This window comes from Manacus vitellinus, unplaced genomic scaffold (assembly GCF_001715985.3).
Source record: "Manacus vitellinus isolate BGI_N305 unplaced genomic scaffold, ASM171598v3 scaffold_70_pilon, whole genome shotgun sequence".
Classification (NCBI taxonomy): Eukaryota; Metazoa; Chordata; class Aves; order Passeriformes; family Pipridae; genus Manacus; species Manacus vitellinus.
This window is the reverse complement of record NW_021940754.1, coordinates 1,909,203-1,929,545: the sequence shown is the minus strand read 5'-3', so window position 1 is coordinate 1,929,545 and position 20,343 is coordinate 1,909,203. Positions and strand designations below refer to the sequence as shown.

At 44.8% G+C, this 20,343-nt stretch overlaps 1 protein-coding gene across 1 annotated transcript; it reads right to left on the bottom strand.

The window, feature by feature from the left end:
- Positions 1-2,347: 2,347 nt before the first annotated feature.
- LOC103762364 lies at positions 2,348-9,883 on the bottom strand. Its single transcript, XM_008929023.3, has 8 exons — positions 9,862-9,883; positions 9,245-9,356; positions 8,429-8,573; positions 7,226-7,339; positions 6,504-6,648; positions 5,288-5,436; positions 4,650-4,789; positions 2,348-3,333 (listed from the first exon to the last, which is right to left on the bottom strand). Exons 2-8 carry the CDS (start codon positions 9,348-9,350, stop codon positions 3,212-3,214), a joined length of 921 nt encoding a protein of 306 aa, XP_008927271.2. The 5' UTR covers positions 9,351-9,356; positions 9,862-9,883; the 3' UTR covers positions 2,348-3,211.
- Positions 9,884-20,343: the final 10,460 nt, after the last annotated feature.

Genomic DNA, 20,343 nt, shown 5'->3' with positions numbered 1-20,343 from the left:
CAGCTTTTGGTATCAGAAAGCAAGGTACACCTTTGTATCCTAGGAATGCCTGGCTTTGCCAGCCCCATCTGTCTTCCAACCTCATGGAGAGATAAGTGTGTCCAAAGGACTTGGGTCACATCCCAGGCTGGGCTAAGAGACACCTGAATGCATCACTTTTTCAGAAACCAAAATAATTTTTCAGGCTTTGGGTTCCTAAGGCCACCAGCTTTCCAAGAAATTTTAAATCCTACCAAATTCACCCAAATCCCATAATTGCTCATGGAAACAAAGGCTGGACTGATTACTTTGTGCTAAAAGGTTGGCAGGCTTCCAATTTTATGAAATGCAGCTCTGCAGAAAGAAAAATCTTTTGTGGGCAAAATCATGTACCAACGGTTTTGGAAAAACAAATGAAAATAAGGCATTTAAGGGAAGAAAAAAAAAAGCCTTTAAAAATAGTCTTGAGGATATCTTTATCCTCAAATCTGGAAGAGGAAGGTTCACACTTATTTTTCATCTCCTTCCTCCATGCTTGCTGAAAGAAAAAGGGGCAGGTGGATTATTTTTAGGCTCCTGTTCCTGCTGCAGACGCAAGAAAAGTCACTTTTTCCGAAGCTGGCTGAAGCTCTGTGTGTTGGGGCAGCTGTGGAAACCTCTGTCTGGCCTCAGCTATGAGGAAATAGGGCTTGGGGAGGGTTTTGGGGACCAGGAAATTGTTTGTGGGTGGTCAGATGAGGGTTGAGGCAGCTCAGCCTTGTCATTTCAGGGCAGTTACCAAGAGCTTTCTCACAGGGAGGTCTGCAAAGATTGACTGGTGCTGCTGCAGCACCTCATCACCACTCAAAAAAAGGCCTTTGAGTCTCTCCTCACAGCTCACGTTGGAGTGCTGAGAGCAGCACCCACCCCTGTGCCACACACATCAAGGTGACCAGGGGAAAGGAGCTCACACTCCTTGGCTGAGCTGCTCCTCAGCTCCTGGGGGGCATGGATGGCCAGGGAGGCATCTCACTCCTTGATGCCATTGCTCTTCTCCAAAGCCTTTATAGTCTCCTGGGAATGCAAGGACCAGAACTGCACAAAGCCCTGAAGATGTGGGTGCCACAGCACCTTTAGAGAGGCAGGAGGGTGTTCTAAATTTTACTTCTCTCCAGCTATTCATTCCTGATACATGGTTTGCCTCTACTGCTGCCAGATGTGGAAATATTTGAGTGAGAATGGTTACCAGAGTGCCCAGCCCTTGTGCCCAAGTGGCAGGGGCCAGAAAAGAGCACATCACTTGAAAGGTGAAGCACAGCATCCTTTGGTACATGCCTACAATGATTTCCCCACTTTCATAAGAGCTTTTTGCAATATCCCAGTCTACCTTCTCCTTTAGCATCCTAAATAACTGTCCATCATCAAACAATCCTTTAGTTTTTAATGACCACCTTATCCAACCCCTGACTAATGACACATGGCACCAACAGCCTTCCTTCCTGGAGAAACACCCCCTCTGCCTCCCAGCTTTAATTGTCTGTCAGAGGACTTTGACTTTTATGACAGCTTTTGTGCCTCTGTAGAAGTCAGTGGCAATATAAAAGAGTTCACCCTTACCAATGTGCTTTTTGACTCCTTCAGAGAACTCGAAGAGGTTTATGAGACACAACTTCCCTCTACAGAAGCCCTGTTGACTCTCCTCAGATAATTAATTGCATTCTGTGGTATAGTTTCTAGTCATTTGGCCAGCACAGACATAAGGTACAGACACCAAGAAACCTCCTGAAGGCTTTCTTTAATGTCCTGTGGAAAGTCTGCCCTGGTCCAGGAGCTGTTTGCAATGCTCTTGCTTGGGAGGATGCAAAACCCTCCAGGGCTCCCCGTGCATTAACTGCTGCACAACCTCACACCAGCTACTCACCTTGCCTGGACCCCTTAATCCACATGCCAGTGGATTTAATACCACTGTATTAAAGAAGGCAGCTTAAGGAGAGGCTGCTGGGAATTTACTAGCTTGGCTCTTGGGAGGCAGAGCTTATAAAATAGAAACTTAATGAACAGGGTGCTGGGCAGAGGAGTTTAAATCATACATAGGAATCTGCATCCTCCTGTAAGGCTGACAAAGGCGTTTTCAGTGGAAGCAGCTCCATCCAAGAGCATCCCAGCAAGGGATCAGAGTCACCGTGGAATCCCGGGCATGAGTGAGGTGGGAGCCAGGACAGCTGCTTTAGATGATCTACACAGTTAGTGGCACAGTGGCAGAATTAGCTGATTTATTAGAAAATAAAACAACGTGTCAGAACGATGAGAGGAATTGCATTACACTGCTTTTGGTTTTTGCTAAATGTAAACAATAACACACATTATTTTAGAATTTAGCTTTGCAATAGTATTGCAAGATATTCAATATCTGAAAGCACCTGCCATGTAAAAACACTTTCCAGACACCTGTGAGGCACCACCAACTCTCGATTAGGCACAGGAAATAGAGGCAGTGGTCCAACAATTCAGTCAACCCACTTGTAGGCTTCTTAATACCAACTAAGAAGTAGTGAAACCACATGAGAAAGGCACTGATCCAGGATGAACTCGCTCTACCGGTTCAAATATTATTTTTTTTTTCTTAAACAGGCTTCCTTTGAAGCAGCAGGCTTCACCCCAGATCAGGTACCATCTCATCTGTACATCTAACCTCCTTCCAGAGTGGCCACAAACCATCCTCCAGCAGGAGACATCCAGCCAGCACAAGCTCAGGGAAAGGCAACTCATTTGTGTCAGAAGTCTTCAGTCACTCCTCCTGCTCCCTTGCCTATCAAACATCAGAGCTGACACTGTAAAGGTAGATATCAAGCTGTAGTATCTGTTTCTGTCATGCTGAAGAGAAGCAGGAAAGGAGGCAGTCGCTGCCTGAAGGAGATCTGCTCACAGCACCAGGACTTGTGGATACTGAGGACCTCCCACTGGCAGCATTCCTTGCTCTGGCAGGAGCAGAGAGCTGCAGCTCAGGCACCACAGAGGTGCACAGGGCTGCTCAGCTAAAGGACCTTTCCCTGCACTTTTCCAGAGTAAAAGCTGCGAGTAGCTCGTCCGAGAGAACGTGGGAGTGAAACAGGTCTGCAGACACCATCTACCTGCCTTTGGGATGGAGAATGAGAGGGAAAAGCACAAGGCAATTGATACTGGAAGGAACGACCAGCAGATGCCCAATTCTTTTTTCTCCCTTTCAGGTATCTGCCACAACATGCCAGAGGTCTCAGGCCACTGTGCCTGACGGGTCTGTGGTTCCTGAGGCTTCCAGTGGTCTCTTATAGTGTCTCCACGTGACTAGTCCCAGTCGAACAGCAAAGATCAGGGAAGTCCCTGCCAGCAGAACAACTAGAAACAAACCAAAATGAAACAAAAGCGTGTTAGAGCATAAGAGAAAGACATGACCCCTCTTGTCATACCCCAGCTCTCAGTACTGGGGGCATTCAGGGAAAGAGAAAAAAAACCCCAATCCCCTGTATAGGATCCATTGCCCCCAGAATTGTATTTCTCAGAGTTTCACTGCTATACAGCCAAATTTGCCCAATGTTTCCAGGTCAAGGCACGTCTGAAAAGGGGGAGGCTTCATGGACACAGGAATTAAAGTGCATTACATTAACAAAACACTCCAAGAATAGTTGAACTATATAAAGAAACATGTATGAGTTTGGGAAAAGCACATTCTTGTCCTACCAGCCAAACAAGCTCAACCACTAAGATTTAAGTTTTGCTGGTAGAAATGCACCTACTACAGGAACACAGGAGACAAGCCTCCAGTGCCCCCATACCTGTGGCAGACAAGCTTTTCCAAGTCCTGCTTGGTGCTTTTAGACATGACCAGAACTCCAGCTGCACTTACAGCAAAGGGAACATGTACTGGAATGGTTACAATGGTGGTACCAGTCCAGAAATTAGCTTTAGCCACTGGTATGTGGCAGTGGGAAGGCTGAAGGGTGGGAACATGCTCCCTTCTGCTGACCCCACAGTGGGAATAGGCATCTCAGACTGCTACAGCAGGATTCAGAGTTCACACAGCTCAGTCCCTCTCATGCCAGCATAAAACTGCTCATAATGGTGTAGCTCCTGCCAGACTGTGATTGTACAGAATTTGGACAGCTTAAGCCCTTTTACAATGGATGACTACACTCAGCTCTGGTACAGTGTCTGGCAGCTGCCAAATAATCCCAGGAAAACTTGTTAAGGCTGGCCTGAGCTCTGCATAGGAGAGGAGCATGTGCAGGGTTTTGCATTATGAAGCCCTCCGTGGGTCAGAAGCTTATGCACTGCTCCCATATCCCAAACAATATAGGGCAAATGGGAAGCCCACAGCCTTCATCCCAGCCCTGCTTTTCCATTGGCCCTCCCTGTGTCAGATGGACTAGCAGAGGACCCAAGTGGGTGATGGAGGATTGTGGGGCAAACACATAGAGCTCAGAAGTGAACTTGAGACAACACAAGGTTTGCATTCAGCCCCAAGGCTCATGGGCAATGATTTCTGCTCTACTCTTTACTTAGCAGAATAAATACCTCCAAATATATCCCTGTTTCTGCTTTTAATAAATAGCACTTTTCAAGTGGCGAGCTTTCTGCCCCTAATACGCAGTTAGAATGTGGAATTGTTCACTGCCCTTCTTTTGCAGGAGGTGGAAACAGTCCAAAAGATTCACCTATGAAAATGTTGTTGGTCATTGGGGATGAAAACGAGCTGTTCTTGCATGCACTGCCAATCAGAGCTGTTATGACCACTGGGTAGATTGTGAGGTTATAGCGGACATACTTGTCAAGAGAGAAGTTTTCTAGGTAAAACCTGTGAAGAAAAAGAGTGACCAAAGTAAGAATTTTCTCCACTTTTATTTTTTTTTTTTTTTACATTCTCTAAGAAAGGAATTAGACAAAGAATGGGGGTTTTGTGGGCTACTTTGGACCATAGTCCAAAATTTTTTTACTTACTAAAATTCAGAAGATTCATAAGTCATTTATTTAAGGTAGGTTTAGGGGAAAATAAAGCCATGTTTCATATGTTTCCCATATCACACCCTCGTCTGTACACCTGAGGCAGCTTGGGCTCGTGCAAGTCACAAAACCCTGTTCCTGGCCCACAACATGTGCTTGTTGGCATTCCTGAGGGTCAGGGAAGAAACGCTCTGCCCAGTGTCCCAGTTCATCTGCCACGGATTGTAACAGAGGCCTTTGTGCTCAGTGTCGGGACAGGGACGAGCCACAAACAAACAGGGACAGACAGACACCATTTGTGAGAGGTGGGAGGGGTCTTTGAGGCTTGGTGGGAACCCGTGAGGGCGCTTACCATATCACCAGGCAGAGAGCAAGGATGCTGAGAGAAGCAGTGGTTGCTTTCTCGTGGGACACGTTCCCCTGGTAGATCAGCACAACGGCGAAGTTCAGCAGGGTGGCGATGGTGGTCCACATTCCGTACAGTGCCAGCCCGTTCTGGACCTGCCACACAGCACAGCAAGGGGACAAGCAGGGATAAATGGGGTAATCTCTGCCTTCTGTGACCCAGAGGCCCTGGGGCAGTTAAGCCAGACTTCTGGACCCACTTGCAGGAAAAGTCCCTCTGGATGGAGAGGCATAGAAGCCTTGGAGTCCCCAAGGAAGTCCAGGGATCCACCCCAGCAGTGTGTTGTGCAGGTGTTGCAGGGAAGTTCAGTACAGGGGTGTAAAGAACAGAGCCCACTCTCAGTTTGTGTTAAAAGATGTAGGCACGTTTCCAGAAGGGTTGGTAGGAACTTTTCCGTGCAGAACTCCCCCTCCACCAAAAACCCCACTTTCTTCTTGGGTGGTTTCTTACTGCTGACCCACTTTCTCACTGAGCAACCCCAACATTAAGTAAGGAATCAAAGGTGGTTAAAGCACACACAGGCAGCCATGGGAGTGAAATGTGAGATGTCCTGGAGAGAAGAAGAAGGCATCAAGGTGGCAGGTTTGAGCTAGGAGAGAGGAACAGGACTGATGGAGTATGAGTGTGTTTATCTTTTTTTCTCTGTGAGGTTTGCCAAACAACCCCTCTTCTCAGGGACAGCAGAAAAGCAACTCCTTCCAGAATTTCACAGAACTCAGAAAGACAGCTGCATTTGAATCCTTGAGCACTGTACACTTCCCCATATAAGAAATATATAATTTTTTGAGGTCAAATGTCAGGAACATCATGATCAGCTACAGCATCAGAAGCCACCCTTAGCAATGGCTTCTCCCCCTGCAAGAAATATTCTCCCCACCCCAGATGCAAGTTTGGGCCGAAGTTTTCCCACTCCACTGAAAACTTCACTCTGCAGCAGCTGGAGAAGTACCTTGCCCTGAATCATTCCCATGGTGTCTGATAGGAAGCAGATGCAATTAAGCCTGTGTGCACCTGCAGCAAGCACAAGTCAAAGTCAGGGCAGAACTCTTTCCTTACCTGTGTCCTGCCATTGAATCTTTCGCTCTTGGTACCTCCAACACTGCACAGAGGGGGGGCATTTTTTAGCATTTAGCCACAGCACAGCTTCCCAAATGCTACCTACCAGAATGCGGATGAGCCAGAGCTCAGCTTTGTGACCCTTCACAAACCACGAGGAATAGATGCTCAAGGCTCGGTGTGAAATGAAGAGGGAGGCACACGTGGTAAGAGTGAGGACTACCAGGAACACCAGGGCTGGAAGGAGGTATCTAGGACAAAGAACACGCACACACAATAGACAGTACATTTTTTTCAGTGGTGTCACAATGCTTTAATTCATAGCTTTAGTGTTTGGCCTTTCCTGAATTTAAGTTGATCAGCCTTTAATAAAGGTAATCACTACACGTAGCCCACATTTTGACATTCTGCTGTTGCTGTTTTACTCTGTTAATCATGAAGTTATTTTCCTAACTGCAACTAATTTCTTCACCTCTTGACAGTGGTGCTTTTATAAGCCCTTAATGTGGCCATGATTATGAAAACAATCCAAGGCAGGGAGCATTTATGAAGAGAGGCATGGCTCCTGTCTTACCTGTGGAGGTAAAAACGTAGAAGAACAGCAGCTTTGAGGAGATCTTAGACTTCAATGACCAAGCTAGCTCATGGGCAAGATGACAACATCATGCAAAAACTCCAGACTTCTATGAAGGCTGTGTTTTGCCAAGGCCTGCCATAGGGTTTTACAGGTGTGATTAAGTGTTCAAACATAGAGGAAAAGGCAAAATGAAGTACTGGGGCATTCTGAACAAGAGTGCTAGAAAGCATTTGTAGCAAAAGGCAACTTACTCTCGGTCCCACAGAAAGAGCCATCCAACATTGAGGCCATTATTCAGACACCATGCCACATAAAAAGGTATTGGCAGCAAGTCTGGCTTTATGAAGACACGTCCAAGTTCATTCCTGCCAGGAAAAAGTGGGCATGGAGAAAGGAAAACAATGCCTGCATTGACCAACCAAACTTTCCTGGCCTCATTTTTCTTATACTACCAGGGACTCTACACTGGAGTTAAATATTCCAGTTAAATCAGATTATTTCTCCTGTGCATCCTTCTCTGACACAACACAGTCCCCGTGGCTTTCCCCATCTGGATACTGTCCCACAGCACAGAACTTCTTGCTGGTCTCTGCACCATCACAGGTACAGTGGATACTAAGGACTGCTCCACAGATGCTGTAAAGCTTGTGCCACTGCTGGTGGCAGCAATGGCATGGCCGTGGAATTTTAGCCCGGTTTCTGGGGCTTTTGGGATCACTGTGTGAGTATGTATTTTGTGTGTGCTCATACACGTGTATGGACTGATTGGTAATTCTGTACAAACACACACTTCATTCTTCCCTCAACCTTTAGTGTTGCTCATCACCAACTGAGAGATTTCTTACAAACCATGGAAAAATAGCAGATACACAACTCCAACTAAGCAGTCCGTGGTCCCCCTTGACAGGAGAGGTACAGTGTAAGTCTACCCCACGGAAGACATCCTGGAATACTACAGATACTGCAAGGAACTGCATGAGGCAGTTACTGACCTCATAGCCCCAGAAAAAGCTTGAAGTCCAGTTCAACAAGCCAAGAGACTCCCCAGTGGTGATTCTCTGATGTCTAACAGCAAGTAAACTCAGAGCATTAGATCCATAATCCATTAATTTTGCCCCTGTGGACTGTCAGCATCTAGCAGTGGGTAAGTGCAGGTAAAACTGTCAAATCCCACGAGTTAGTGGAGATGAGGCCTCACAGAGCAGTTTACACACTGATACCTGTTCACATGTTAGAGCAGTTCATGTACACCTCCAAACTGCTTCCCAGTTTTGGATGCTCAACCTAAGAGGTGCTCCAGCAGCAGTCCTTCTGCATGCCAAGTCAAGATAAATGGCAATGGGTTTACTCTTACTAGAAACCCCAGAAAAGGGGCTAAGACTCTGAGCTACTACAGAAAGGAAGAGTCACTGTCCCTTCTCATTTATACCATAAACAGTAAATAGGGAAAATACCTTCGACAGATCCCTGACAAGGCGTAGAGAAGCCAGGCGAGCTGCCAGGCATAGATGACATTCCAGATGAGGAAAGTCCAGCCAGCTGGTGTGAAATCAGTGCTGTACTTGTCTGAGATGTTTCCAGGGGTTGTCCTGAATAGACCTGTGGTGGTGAATGTTATTGCAGGCAAAACTGTTACTACATCCTAAGGATGGGGAAAGACTGCTGATTTCCCTCACCCTTCAATCTTCCTTCAGATTTCATCCACACCCCAATGGGTTTGGGGATGATGAAAGCACACCCTTGGTGTAAACAAGCCACATGCTGCAGTTGGCTTCCCTTTAGACACCCATTATGGGATCACTGTCCCTATGGGGAACCCCGAGCACCTTCCCTCTTGTACAGAACCAGAGGAGCCAGCTGTGTGTGAAATCCAGAGAAAAGCACAACGTCAGTTGCTGGCAGATTCAGCTGGGTAGTGCTCAAACACGACACCACTGCCCTCTATAAACACCACTGCCCTCTATAAACCCACAGCAGCAGCCTGAACATCTCCCAGCAGGGACACAAGGGCAATGTCTGCAAAGACATTGCACCACTAGATCAAGGTTCACCAGGGACGAGACCATTTCCTTGGATTTTAAGGGACTAGACTGGGGCTCAGGTATCTGGCTGTAACACCTGGAGGATGCACCAGCTACTTCCACCTTTCACAGAACAAGGTGTATTTGGACAGTTGATGAGCTAACAAATAGATCTATCCCATCCTTATATCATCAAACTGTAGAATGCATGAAATCCACCTCTGAACAAAGACAATTTGCTTGTGTTACCTTTGAATATCCCAGTGGCATTTCCAGCGTTCATTATCACCATGACCGTGAAAGTAGCCAGAGACAGAAACATCACCAAAACCTTCAGCTTGTGTACAGCATCCATCTTACCCTGCAACATGTTAGAGATATTGTTTGACTACCCTAGAGGATGCCTGGATTTGTTCCTGTTCTGTAAGACAAAAACTGTTTTAGAAATAATGTTGTAAATTCCCAAATTTTAACTGCTGACTTTTTTTCGTGGTGTTTTCGTTAGAACTAAAAAGGCCTTGCATGGGCTGGGAGCACCTGTGTTTGAGGAGACCTCACTAGGTGGTAGAATGGAAATGGGAAGCCATTGGCTGTCCAGTGAGCAGCCTGCTCCATCCCTCCATGCCTCCATCCCTTACTGGCACAGAGCAAGAGCCATAGCTTAGGTTTGCCTAAATCAAAGGTTTTAAGGCCTAGATACTCAGCCAGCAAAAGAGTGATCCCAGCTTATTTACATCACTATTGCAGTTTTACTGAAGCAAACAGGCCTATCAGTTTTACCCACTCTAGGAAGCAAATATGAAAATATTGAAGTCTTGGCCTTGCAGCCAAGTGCCTTTTAGTTCAACATAACTTTTCACATTTACCTCTCTAATCCCATAACTCCTACAAATTAACTTCCTTTCATGGTGGTATTACCTCCTCATCTACTGGCTGCCAATAAGATTTAAATGCTTTAGCAGGTCTCAAGAACTTTACAGACTGTAAAATCTACATACTATGTTTTTTCAAGGTTAGTAAGTAGTGACTTGAGCTTTCCCAAGTGCTTTCCATTAGTCCAGAATTTGTTCTATCACGGCAGAGTTCTGTGCCACCTCTAAGAGTAAGCATACATACATCCAAACTATAGGCAACAGCCTTTATTTCTCCTCACAGCTCAGCACTTGAGCTGCCTTCTCTGTACAATGGCACTCTAATGCCTTCCAGGGCTGGCAGGAACAACAACTGGAGTCGTTCCAGGTTGCTCAGTCTTGAACTAATAAATTTCAGTTCCCACAAAAGTGGATGGTTTTATAGTTCCGGGCTTTGTTCATTGACTGAGCTGCATCCAGACACGTCACAAGGAAGTGGGAAGGGAATTCCTGTTTTCTGTAAATCCATACATGCTTTGCCCTTTTCAGTTCTCTCTAAGTGGAAAACCCACCCTTTTTTTTAAAATAAAAATTAAAATCCTATGAGGGAGAACTCATTTCACTCAAGATATCAAATCCCAGTTAGGTTTATGTCAGTCAAATGACGAAACAACACACTGTCTTCAACAGATACAGTGGATTAGCAACTTCTGAAAAGAAAAATCCACTTGTACTATTAGAGATATCTTTTCTGGCTCAGGAAATAATTGACATGCAGATTTCTGAAAGCCATGAAAACATAGGAGAAAAATATCACTGTACACTTGTCAATGATCAAGGAAAGAATATAAGAACAGGACATTTGGCCGCTCCAAACCAATATATGGGACAAGATGGTCCTTTAATCTCACTGTCAGTCCAAATCTCTGTCCTCTTGCAGTCCTGTAATTGTCTTCAGCACCTCGTTTCTTTTTCATTAGCTTATTTGGAAGAACCTTGATTGCACATCTTCAGAGAAACCCATGCTTGCTTACAGAAGTCTAGGAGGAAAGCCTTATTATACCCATCAATAGTTTCACCACTGTCTCTCACCTCCTGCCTCCTTCTAACTTACTACTTGCAATAAACATCTGCAATATGTCTCTGCCTGCAGTTTCCAGTCACAAACACCCTTTAGAACAATCAGAAATATTACTCACGGGGATCCACACAGGATTTTTGGCAGTGTTTTACAGCTGCAGTTCAGCTACAAGCAGCGCTGGGGAGTCTCCGCCGCCTAATCTTACCTAAAGAGATTTTATACAACTTTCAGCAGATTAATAATCTTGTATTATTAGCAAAGAAAGTATCACAGTAGTTAGACATACTTTCTGTCTGTGAGCTGCTGCAGCCTCCAATTGGCTAAAACCTCCCAAAAACAAGCACTTATGCAAGAGAGATGTGATTACTTAACCAAAGCCTTTTATAACAGCCAGACATTGCATATAACACTGCATGATCCCAAACTTGTTGGCAGACAGAAGCTAATGAGTGCGTGCTCTGGGCTATTGCCTGCTTTGTCCTTCCCCATTTCTGCCAGGAGGGGGGAAACTGAGCACTTAATGCAAAATATTGTATCTCAGAATCAGCACTCCAGAGTGGGAGAGGGGATGCTGGCAGAGGGTGCTGGAGAAACAGCCTGGATTTTGGGTTTGGGAAAGATGGAGATCATAAAATGGTTTGCATTTGAAGGGACATTAGGAATCATTTAGCTCCAACCTCCCTGTCGTAGGCAGGGACACCTTCTACTTAGACCAGTTTGCTCAAAGCCCCATCCAGCCTGGCCCTAACACTTCCAGGGATGAACGCCCAGATGTAACACACAGAACCACAGAAAAGTTTAGGCTGAAAAAGACCTCTGAGATCCAGTCTAACCATTAACAACACAGCAAGGTCTGGATCCTGTGAGCATCTTCCTTTAGCAACAGATGGAGATTGGTTCACAAGTAAATTTTTGTTTTTAGATATGTAAAAGGCTCCTGCCCACCCCCACCAGTGCAAGCCCATCCCATAGAAGCAGTGGAAGCCATGCTACCTGATCAGTCTCCACCTGCACCTCTGTCTGCTACAGAACCACAGGCACACCACATCCATCCCTTTCATTTTATATTTCTGATTGTTTCCTCTCAAATTAAAACTTTTATACCCAATTTAAAATATTCTTCAGCATCGAAATGTTATTTACCTTGTGCAGCTACAGTGCCTACCAAGCAGACAGTCTTGCTGGGATCTGCCCCATCTCAAATATAAAGGCAGTGATTAACTGGCACTTATCCTCACCCATTGGAAACAACATCATAGGACTGGGAATTAACCCAGCTGGAGCTTCCTTGGCCGTTCAGATAGGTGTGCAAAGCCTGTGTGAACATGGATTATCCAGCAGTGGGAACTGCAGGGCATCCAGCCAGCACTGTCCTCACCTATTTATCAGTGTAGGTGTGAGGTCCACCCTTTGAAGGTATTCTGAGGTCCACCCTTTGAAGGTATTCTGATGTGGAAACCAGTGGCTTAAGTATGATCATTTCTTACTAGCCAGAGCTGCTCATACATAACCTGTTCCCTGAAGAAGACAAAGGCGTGAGCTCACAGCAGGGTGGCATTTGCATTTTTCTCTCCTTTTTTCACTTTGTGTATCCCCCAGATATGAACCCAGTGACTCTGCCCCTGTCCTAGAAACTGCCTTCAGGTTACAAGTTTATAAGCTCTTGTTACATCAAGCATGGGATGAAATACTAGAGCCACTATACGGTCTCTGTTCCTAAAATCTACAGTGCACCATTTTCCACACTGGACCATGTCTTATTTATGGCCTACTTGTGTATATATGTAGGGATATATATATGTGTGTGTGTGTTTGCTCATCAGATAGTCCAAACTACCTTAGCATGATGTCAGACAGACCACTTTATCACAGCTGGTCAGCCAGGTCCATGCTGATCTAAATCCACGTAAGTTCTGCATGTGGGAAACATTGGCCAAGTGGGAGAACCAACATATACCAACCCCTTGCTGTCCCATGTTCTTGCTGGTTATTCCATAATGGATCTCTTGTTGCAGTGAGACAGCTGGAAGCAATGCCACCATAGGTGGCCTTGTCCTCTTGCCACACACAGTCACCCAGGCAGAAACTTTAGGCCCACGTTCTGAGATTCAGAAGGGTTTTTTGCAGAATAAATTGCAACACCGGCCTTAGATAAAATATTCAAAATTATTTTATCATGCAGCACTACAGAAATCCCCTTAAGTATGTTTGTAAAGTACAGAGGAATGTACTTAGTGCTTATAAAGGTATTAAAATTGAACGGCTCTTGCTTCACTAGGCTGCACAGCATTCCCAAAAGTGGGAATGCTCAGGCTGGCTACAGATTTAAGATACCAGAGTCAAACTCAAAGGAAGTATTTATGGAAAGACCCTACCTTTCTCTAGTGTATCTTCACTGAAAGAACTTTTAGGCTTATATCTTCAACATGGGTTTCATTTGAATATCTTTGCTGGCCTGTTGAGGAAGAAAAATTTGTCAGAGGAGTGACAAATGCAGTTATGTACATTTCAGTCAAGAAATGGCTGCAAAAGTTTGTATGCACAAAGGGAAGCATGATACAATCCACACTGACAAAAGGATGTGCTTTGAAATCCAGATATGCTGCAGCAACACTGAATGAAATCACTGGAACCAATTCCATGACAGAGACAGTGGTTGGTACTTTTCAAGACAAGCTGCTTTGAATCAAAATAATATTCACCAGGCTCATGATAGGGAAAAACAGTTTCCAACTAACAGTTATTTTACAAGCATGGCAGTTTTCCACTGATAAAGAGAGGAAAACACATACTCTCCCTGTATTACCAAAAATCTTTAAAGGGTCTATCTTTAGACTCTTGAGAGCTCTCATTTGCAGTTTCACAGAGGGAAAGAAATAAATAGGAAAATAGCTGCTTTGCAAGAAAGAGAGGAGCTGTACCATGACCCTCCCTCCCCATGCACACTCCCTGCAGCACCATGATGTGCTCCCCAGCATCAGGGCACCTCAGACACCAGTTCACACACAACAGCAGGACTGCTTGCAAGGGGACCACATCTCCACTGCCACTCCTCCATGCACTGGGAGGCCATGCAAGCACTTACAAGGTGCTGAAATAGCATGAGCAGACTTTGTGCTGGTGTTACTGCCCCGCTGACAAGAGTAAGACCCTTTTTTTAAAAAAAAAACATGAATCCTCCTGCTAGTAGCTGAAATAAAACATTATGAGAACAGACAATTTGAGTCCCAGGACGGAGTGGAAGCCAATTGCTTTCTACCTAGAGGTGCCCCTGTGGAGATCCTGTGCTCAAAATAAACTCATTTTGCACTGTGCAGGAACTGGGACAAGTTCATCTGTGGGCAGCTCACCCACATAATGCCACACACTGTCAACAGCAGGAAACTCCAGAAGGCAAAGCTCCAGAAACACTTCCCCAGCAAAGCAGGAGCTCAGCAATTCTGACGAAACTGCCAAAGCCCTTTGTGCCTATCAGCAGTGATGGAAGGTTTAAATCCTAAAGGTATTCTGCACACTCAGAGCTCCAGTTTAATCTTTGCAGCCACTTGCTTTAACTCCAGCCTTTCCTAATGTACCAGGCAAACTGGCACCCAGGAGTCAGCGACCTCGCTGGAAATCATTTTCAGGCCAAGTTCAGCAAGTGTTGACAACCAAATATACTAATCTTCTAACAACAGCTCAAGCATCCTAATCCTGCAGTGGGTTAATCTGGGTGCCTCCAATGCCACGGATTAGCTTTTCGTTGCTGCTGGGAGGGATGGGATTTGGCTGTGCACACTAGGATGGGCACAGAGTGAAGAGGATCTGTGTTAGCAATCCCCTTCGGGAATTTTAAGAAGGAAAATCATCTGGTTTTTATTGTTGGAGGACAGAACAGATCCACCCTTTGGCAGCAGGGAAATATCCCTAGGTTTGAGGGAGCAATAAGAGTAAGAGGAACTCACTACCCTCTTATTTTCAAGCAGGCTTGAAGCTGCCATGCTAAAATTCATTGACTGTTCTCCAAATCTTTCCACTGAACTCTGATTAAGGACATTATTGTAAGCATTTAACTAATTCAAACTAACCCCTGCTCATTCTTGTGAGAGAAAGAGGAAAAAAGACAATGCACTTCTGTCTTCAAGCTAAACTTCTAAGAAGTAACAGAAAATATTCTCCCCAGATGTTCTCACTTACTTATTGGTGAGTTTTCCTTCTTCGAGGGCAGCCCAAGAGTCTGCAGCAGTGTCTGGTGTCTGGCAGGCAGCATCCACAGCATCAGACCAGGAGCACAGCAGCAGGCAGGTACAAGGAACCAGAAACTCACCTGCACAACCCACCCCTTCAAACAGTGCAGCTGTGAAGAAATGAGGAAAACAGCAGAGTTGAGCAGGAATAAGCAAAGACACATTTATATGGCTGGATATCTTCAATTTATAAACTTCTTAATTGTGTAAAGTATATTTTACTCAATCCCATGGCAGTACTGCTGCTCACAGGGCTCTCCCATGTCCTCCTCCATCACTGAAGGAGTGATACAACCAACAGCGTTCATTCAGCACTCTGTTTCTCAGTGTCACTTCTATACCCTGAATTTAAGAATACAGACATATTACCCTCCTGGATAGCTTTTCTCTGCCCTCACCACTATCACCCTGGAATGCTTCACAAGCTTTTTTTTTTTTTTTCTCCCCACAACTCCACCAAAAAGAGTAAAAGGCAGCCAGGAAGCAAGCCCCTTGCACTGACAGCAGCACAGCTGTCTCTAAGCCCTCACTGGGCAGAGATGGCTATTTTGCAGAGCCCACATGGCCACCCAGCATGGTCAGGAACAGAGACAGATAGGAAGGGATGGAAGGCACCTTGATTGTGTCCAGAGCAGAAGTTTTTCTGACTTCTGTGAGAGCAGAGAGCTGCCTTCATATATAGCTGCAGCATCCAGGTCAGTGAGAACCTCTCATGCAGAAAACCAGCTTGAGAGGTAACTTGGGTGGCCTGATTTTCTTTATGGCACTTTTTTGGTGGCATTTTATATGCTTAAATGCAGCAGTGTCACCTATAATTGGTAGCATTCAATGCATGTCTCAAGCTGAGCATTTAGCAAGTGAGAAACATTTTGATGGCAGTAGCTTTTCTACAAGAGGGCAGCATGAAGCTTAAACAGATGACTACCATTCCCAGCAGTTGAGTGCCTCACTTTTGCATGAATATTCCTCTAACATAGCAATTTTGCAATCTAATTATCTAGGTCTTTTTTAAAGGCAACTGGAGTTTATATAAAATGCCATCATATGGGTATATACCACCTCCTACATGAATTACGAGCAGGACTAGAATATTTAGTCTCATTACTGTGTGAAATTAGTGGAACAAAACTCATTGCAAGACCTTACAGATAGGGAAGGCGATTTTTTATTAATAAGATAAGATTCCAATAAGTTGGTTCTACCCACTTCCACTCTCCCATCAACACACATGCACAGAGCTGGCCAGGATCAGGAAGGAGGAGGAAGCACATGGGATAACACCATCCTGACCTCCCTGCATCTCCTGGATGGGCTCTTCTTTATTTTTGGATGCATCTTTTATACCTGTCAGCAGTGGATACTGTGATTTTGTGTCTCATACCTCAAGAGTTTCAGGCAAAACTGAGTCTGTTGTTACCCTCGTCTGGGTATTTCACAGTTTCTGTGCTGTGGGTCATCACTTTGTCAGCTTATCTCTAAGGCTTCAGTTTGTTTATTGTCTTCTGGTTATTTATTTGTATGAAACACATGGGGTGGTTCTGCAGCAATTAATACAGGCCACTCCTTTAACCCTTCATCTGCTGGGGTATTTTTCTGTTGTCTTCAGCCAGGCATTTCCATTCATACCAGGACTGGTATTTCTTTTAAAAACCTCCACATCAGGTAGGTCTTAACCACATGAGATCGTGGCACAAGTTGAATGCCGTTCACTTGCTGTGAACCAGAGCAGGGAACAAACTTGGCAACAAACTACACAGCCTTTTGCTGGCCTTACAGAAATGCAGAGTTTGAAAATTCCTGTATATTGTGGCAAATTTTGGGCAGCAGTCCCTCTGCTCTCTTGTGTATATGTTACAATACAAGCTTCACTCACTCTCTTTCCCACATCCCTCATCCTTGCTTGTCCATCTGCTCACCTGTCTCATTCTCACTATTCCAAAAAATTGCTCCCTTCCCCTTCAGGAAAATACCATTTCCAAAGGCTGTTTTCTGCCAATATCTACCCTCTCCTCTCTCATAAGGATGTGAAAAAGTATTTTCAGACCTATAACTCAACAGAATCATTTGGTTACTTTCCAAAGGCAAAAAAAAGCACACCCACTCTTCCATGTTGATCTTCCAGCCAGATTTCCAGGCTTCCTTTCAGAAAATGGAAGTGTTCAAATAATCGAAAAGTTATTTCAGTCAGAAATTTAAGAGAAAACAACAGTTTCGTCCTCAACTTAATCAAAACCATGAAGACCTCTTGTAACTGCTCAGAAACAAGCTAAGCCTGAGGCAAGCAAGAAACAATGGAAAATGGCAGCAATAAGGGAAAAGTGCAGCTGAAGAGGGAATTTTGGTGAAGTTAGAAGTAAAAAAAGGGAGCTCTAGCAGGAGATGCCTTAGCTTGTCCTTTGGCTTGTTCTTTGGAGGGACTGGAATTCTTTCCTTGGGCAATGTAGAGTCATAGAATTGTTTAGGTTGGAAAAGACCTCTAAGATCATCAAGTCCAAACGTTAACCCAGCACTGCCAAGACCACCACTAAACTATGTCTCCAAGCACCACATCTACACATCTTTTAATACCTCCAGGGATGGTGATTCCACCACTTCCCTGTGCAGGTGGTGCCAGGGCTGGACAACACTTTCAGTCAAGAAATTTTTCCTAATATCCAATCTAAACCTCAGAACATCAGAAGCATCCAGAAAGGTCAGAAGTGAGATCATCCACCTCTTTTGAAAATAATTAAGAGCAGATTGATGACGACAGAGCTCCCACAAGTGCCAGAAACAGACAGTGAGAGCCCAAGCCCTGTGCACCTTGGTGACGTGCATCAACTCTGCAACATCATCTTCTTACCATATTTTCCACTAAACACCAAAAAACCCTGTGTTGTCTTAGTCCAAACACCCTTCAGGGTTATCATGGTGTTACTTTTTGCAACTCAACTGCCCCTCCTCCTTTCCCTCCTTCCTATAAATTAATTTTTAAGTGAAATTATGGTGTCAGCAGTTTTGATCTGGTTATTCTGTTGAGGCTTGTCTACAGTCAGAATCCTCAGTAGTGCCATCACTGCATGCTTGCTGTCATGCCTGGGAATACAGCTGAACTATCAGCTCTCTGGATAGTAGGACAACATCCTTTTCTTCTGCATTACAGCTTCCAAATGTCTGAAAGTGCCATCAGCACAAGGCTTTGGTAGTCTCACAGACTAAGGCACCTGACTGGCATGTAATGTGGGCCGTGCAAAATACAAATGACTGGTCAGTCAGTCCCCACCCCTCTTTCATCATCATTAGAAGCTCAGACTGTCATACAAGTTGAGGCATATCATGACTTATTTTGTTTGAAAGTCTGTAGAAGTGAGAGAGCCAGGTCCTACAGATAAACACAGGATCATTCTCACCAAGTGTATTTTTTCTTTTTAAAGACACTGGATGGTTGTTACCGCAAAAGAGATTATTTATAGGCCACATAATCTGCCAGTCTGCCACGTGACCCTGCAAAGCTCCTATGTTAAAACATCAGCAGATACAAAGACCCACTCTGAACAACTTACCTGTAAGCAACTGGGAATCAAGGAGAATCAGGGCTAGTATTAATTGCTAAAAGACTTGCTCTGAGCACAGATACTTCCTCAGAGACCTCACCAACAACGTGAGAAGCAGAACACAGGAATTCCACTGTCAAAAATCAGGAAACACACACCGAAAAGAGCAAACTCCAGCAGCAAGGGTTTGGGTGTGTTTTTTGGCTTTTTTTCACCAGCATGAAACAGTCCACACCTGACATGCAGGACAGCTTTTCTTAAGTGGGTTTGAACCACAACGACTCCAGTGTTATCCTTCCAAACACATTCATCCTTTGTGGCAAATGTAGATCAAACATACCTGTTACAGTAACAAAGCAAAGTAATAACAACTAGACCCATCATTCACTGTGATGAAAGGACTGTCACAGCTGGATCACATTATATCAGTGTAGGCCATAAATCTCCTTCTTACTTTACTTCCCCATAAAAAGAGCACTTGCCCAATCAGAGAACGCTTCTCTGGCCAGAGATGTGTTCTCAAGGCATGTAAGTGTTCTTCAGGAACACATCTGTCACTTGGCAGGGTTCACCTGAAAGGAGAGCCCTGGGTGATATGGCACAGAAGTGAAAGCTTTGTTTTGCAATATGCCAGACAACAGAAAGTGTCTGAAGGAAGAGAACTCCAGCTTTGCTAGGGGGAGAGGCATCATAATCACTTCATAAACTCCAAATATTAAAAGCCATTATGCTGTGTTCAAACCCCATGTGTACCACACTCCACTTCCAAGGGCTGCCAGATAAATCTTTTATACATCAACTTCTACATCCAACAAAAAAGGAAATTGATATTTAAAACCCAACGAAATCCCGTCGAAGTCCCAGGAGCCTTTCCTGCCTGTACCATCCTGACACTGAGCAGGAGGCTATCCAGAGATGCCAGCAGGATCTCTGCAGGTAATGATGGTTTACTCAGACCGTTGGATGCACAGCACCAGAACAGCCCTGTTACATTTCTGCCCTCTCAGCCATCAGTGACAGTCAGACTTATGCCCAGAAGTTAACTGGTCTCTTAAAATAAAAGCCTGGAAAAGAGCTCAGACCATTCCAGAAGGATGAGTGCTAAGCTAAGGCCTCCCAAGTAGACTGTCTAAGGATCTTTGTGTCTTGGGTAAGGCTAGAGGTTATTGCTCAAAAATACTCATTCATGGCGGTCACAGACAGCAAGATTTCATCATCAGGCAGTACAGTCTGTAGACACGTTTCAGAGAAACCATTTCACCCACAGCACTTAAAAAAAGAAAATTTGTGAGACTACCCTGAGAACAAAAGAGGAATATAGACATAAAAATAAAAAAAAATAAACACATACTAAGAGGAACTTCTGTTGAAAAAAACCCTGGATGAGACAAGAAATGTCTGAGGGACAAGAAATGGCAGAGTATCAATAACATTTATCTACACTGGGGAGCAGCACTGCCCCACAAAGGGGGACGAGGAGATCCCAGCACAGGCAGTGCCCTCACCCACACAGTGCCTGGCAGCAGCTTTCATCAATAGCTGCAGAAAGAGCAAAGGGGTGAACCAAGCCCACAGGGTTGGAGATAAGCTACCACACACCCCTGGACAGCAAACCCAGGGACCAACCCACCTGCAAGGCAGCTCAAGGCTGGGCTCA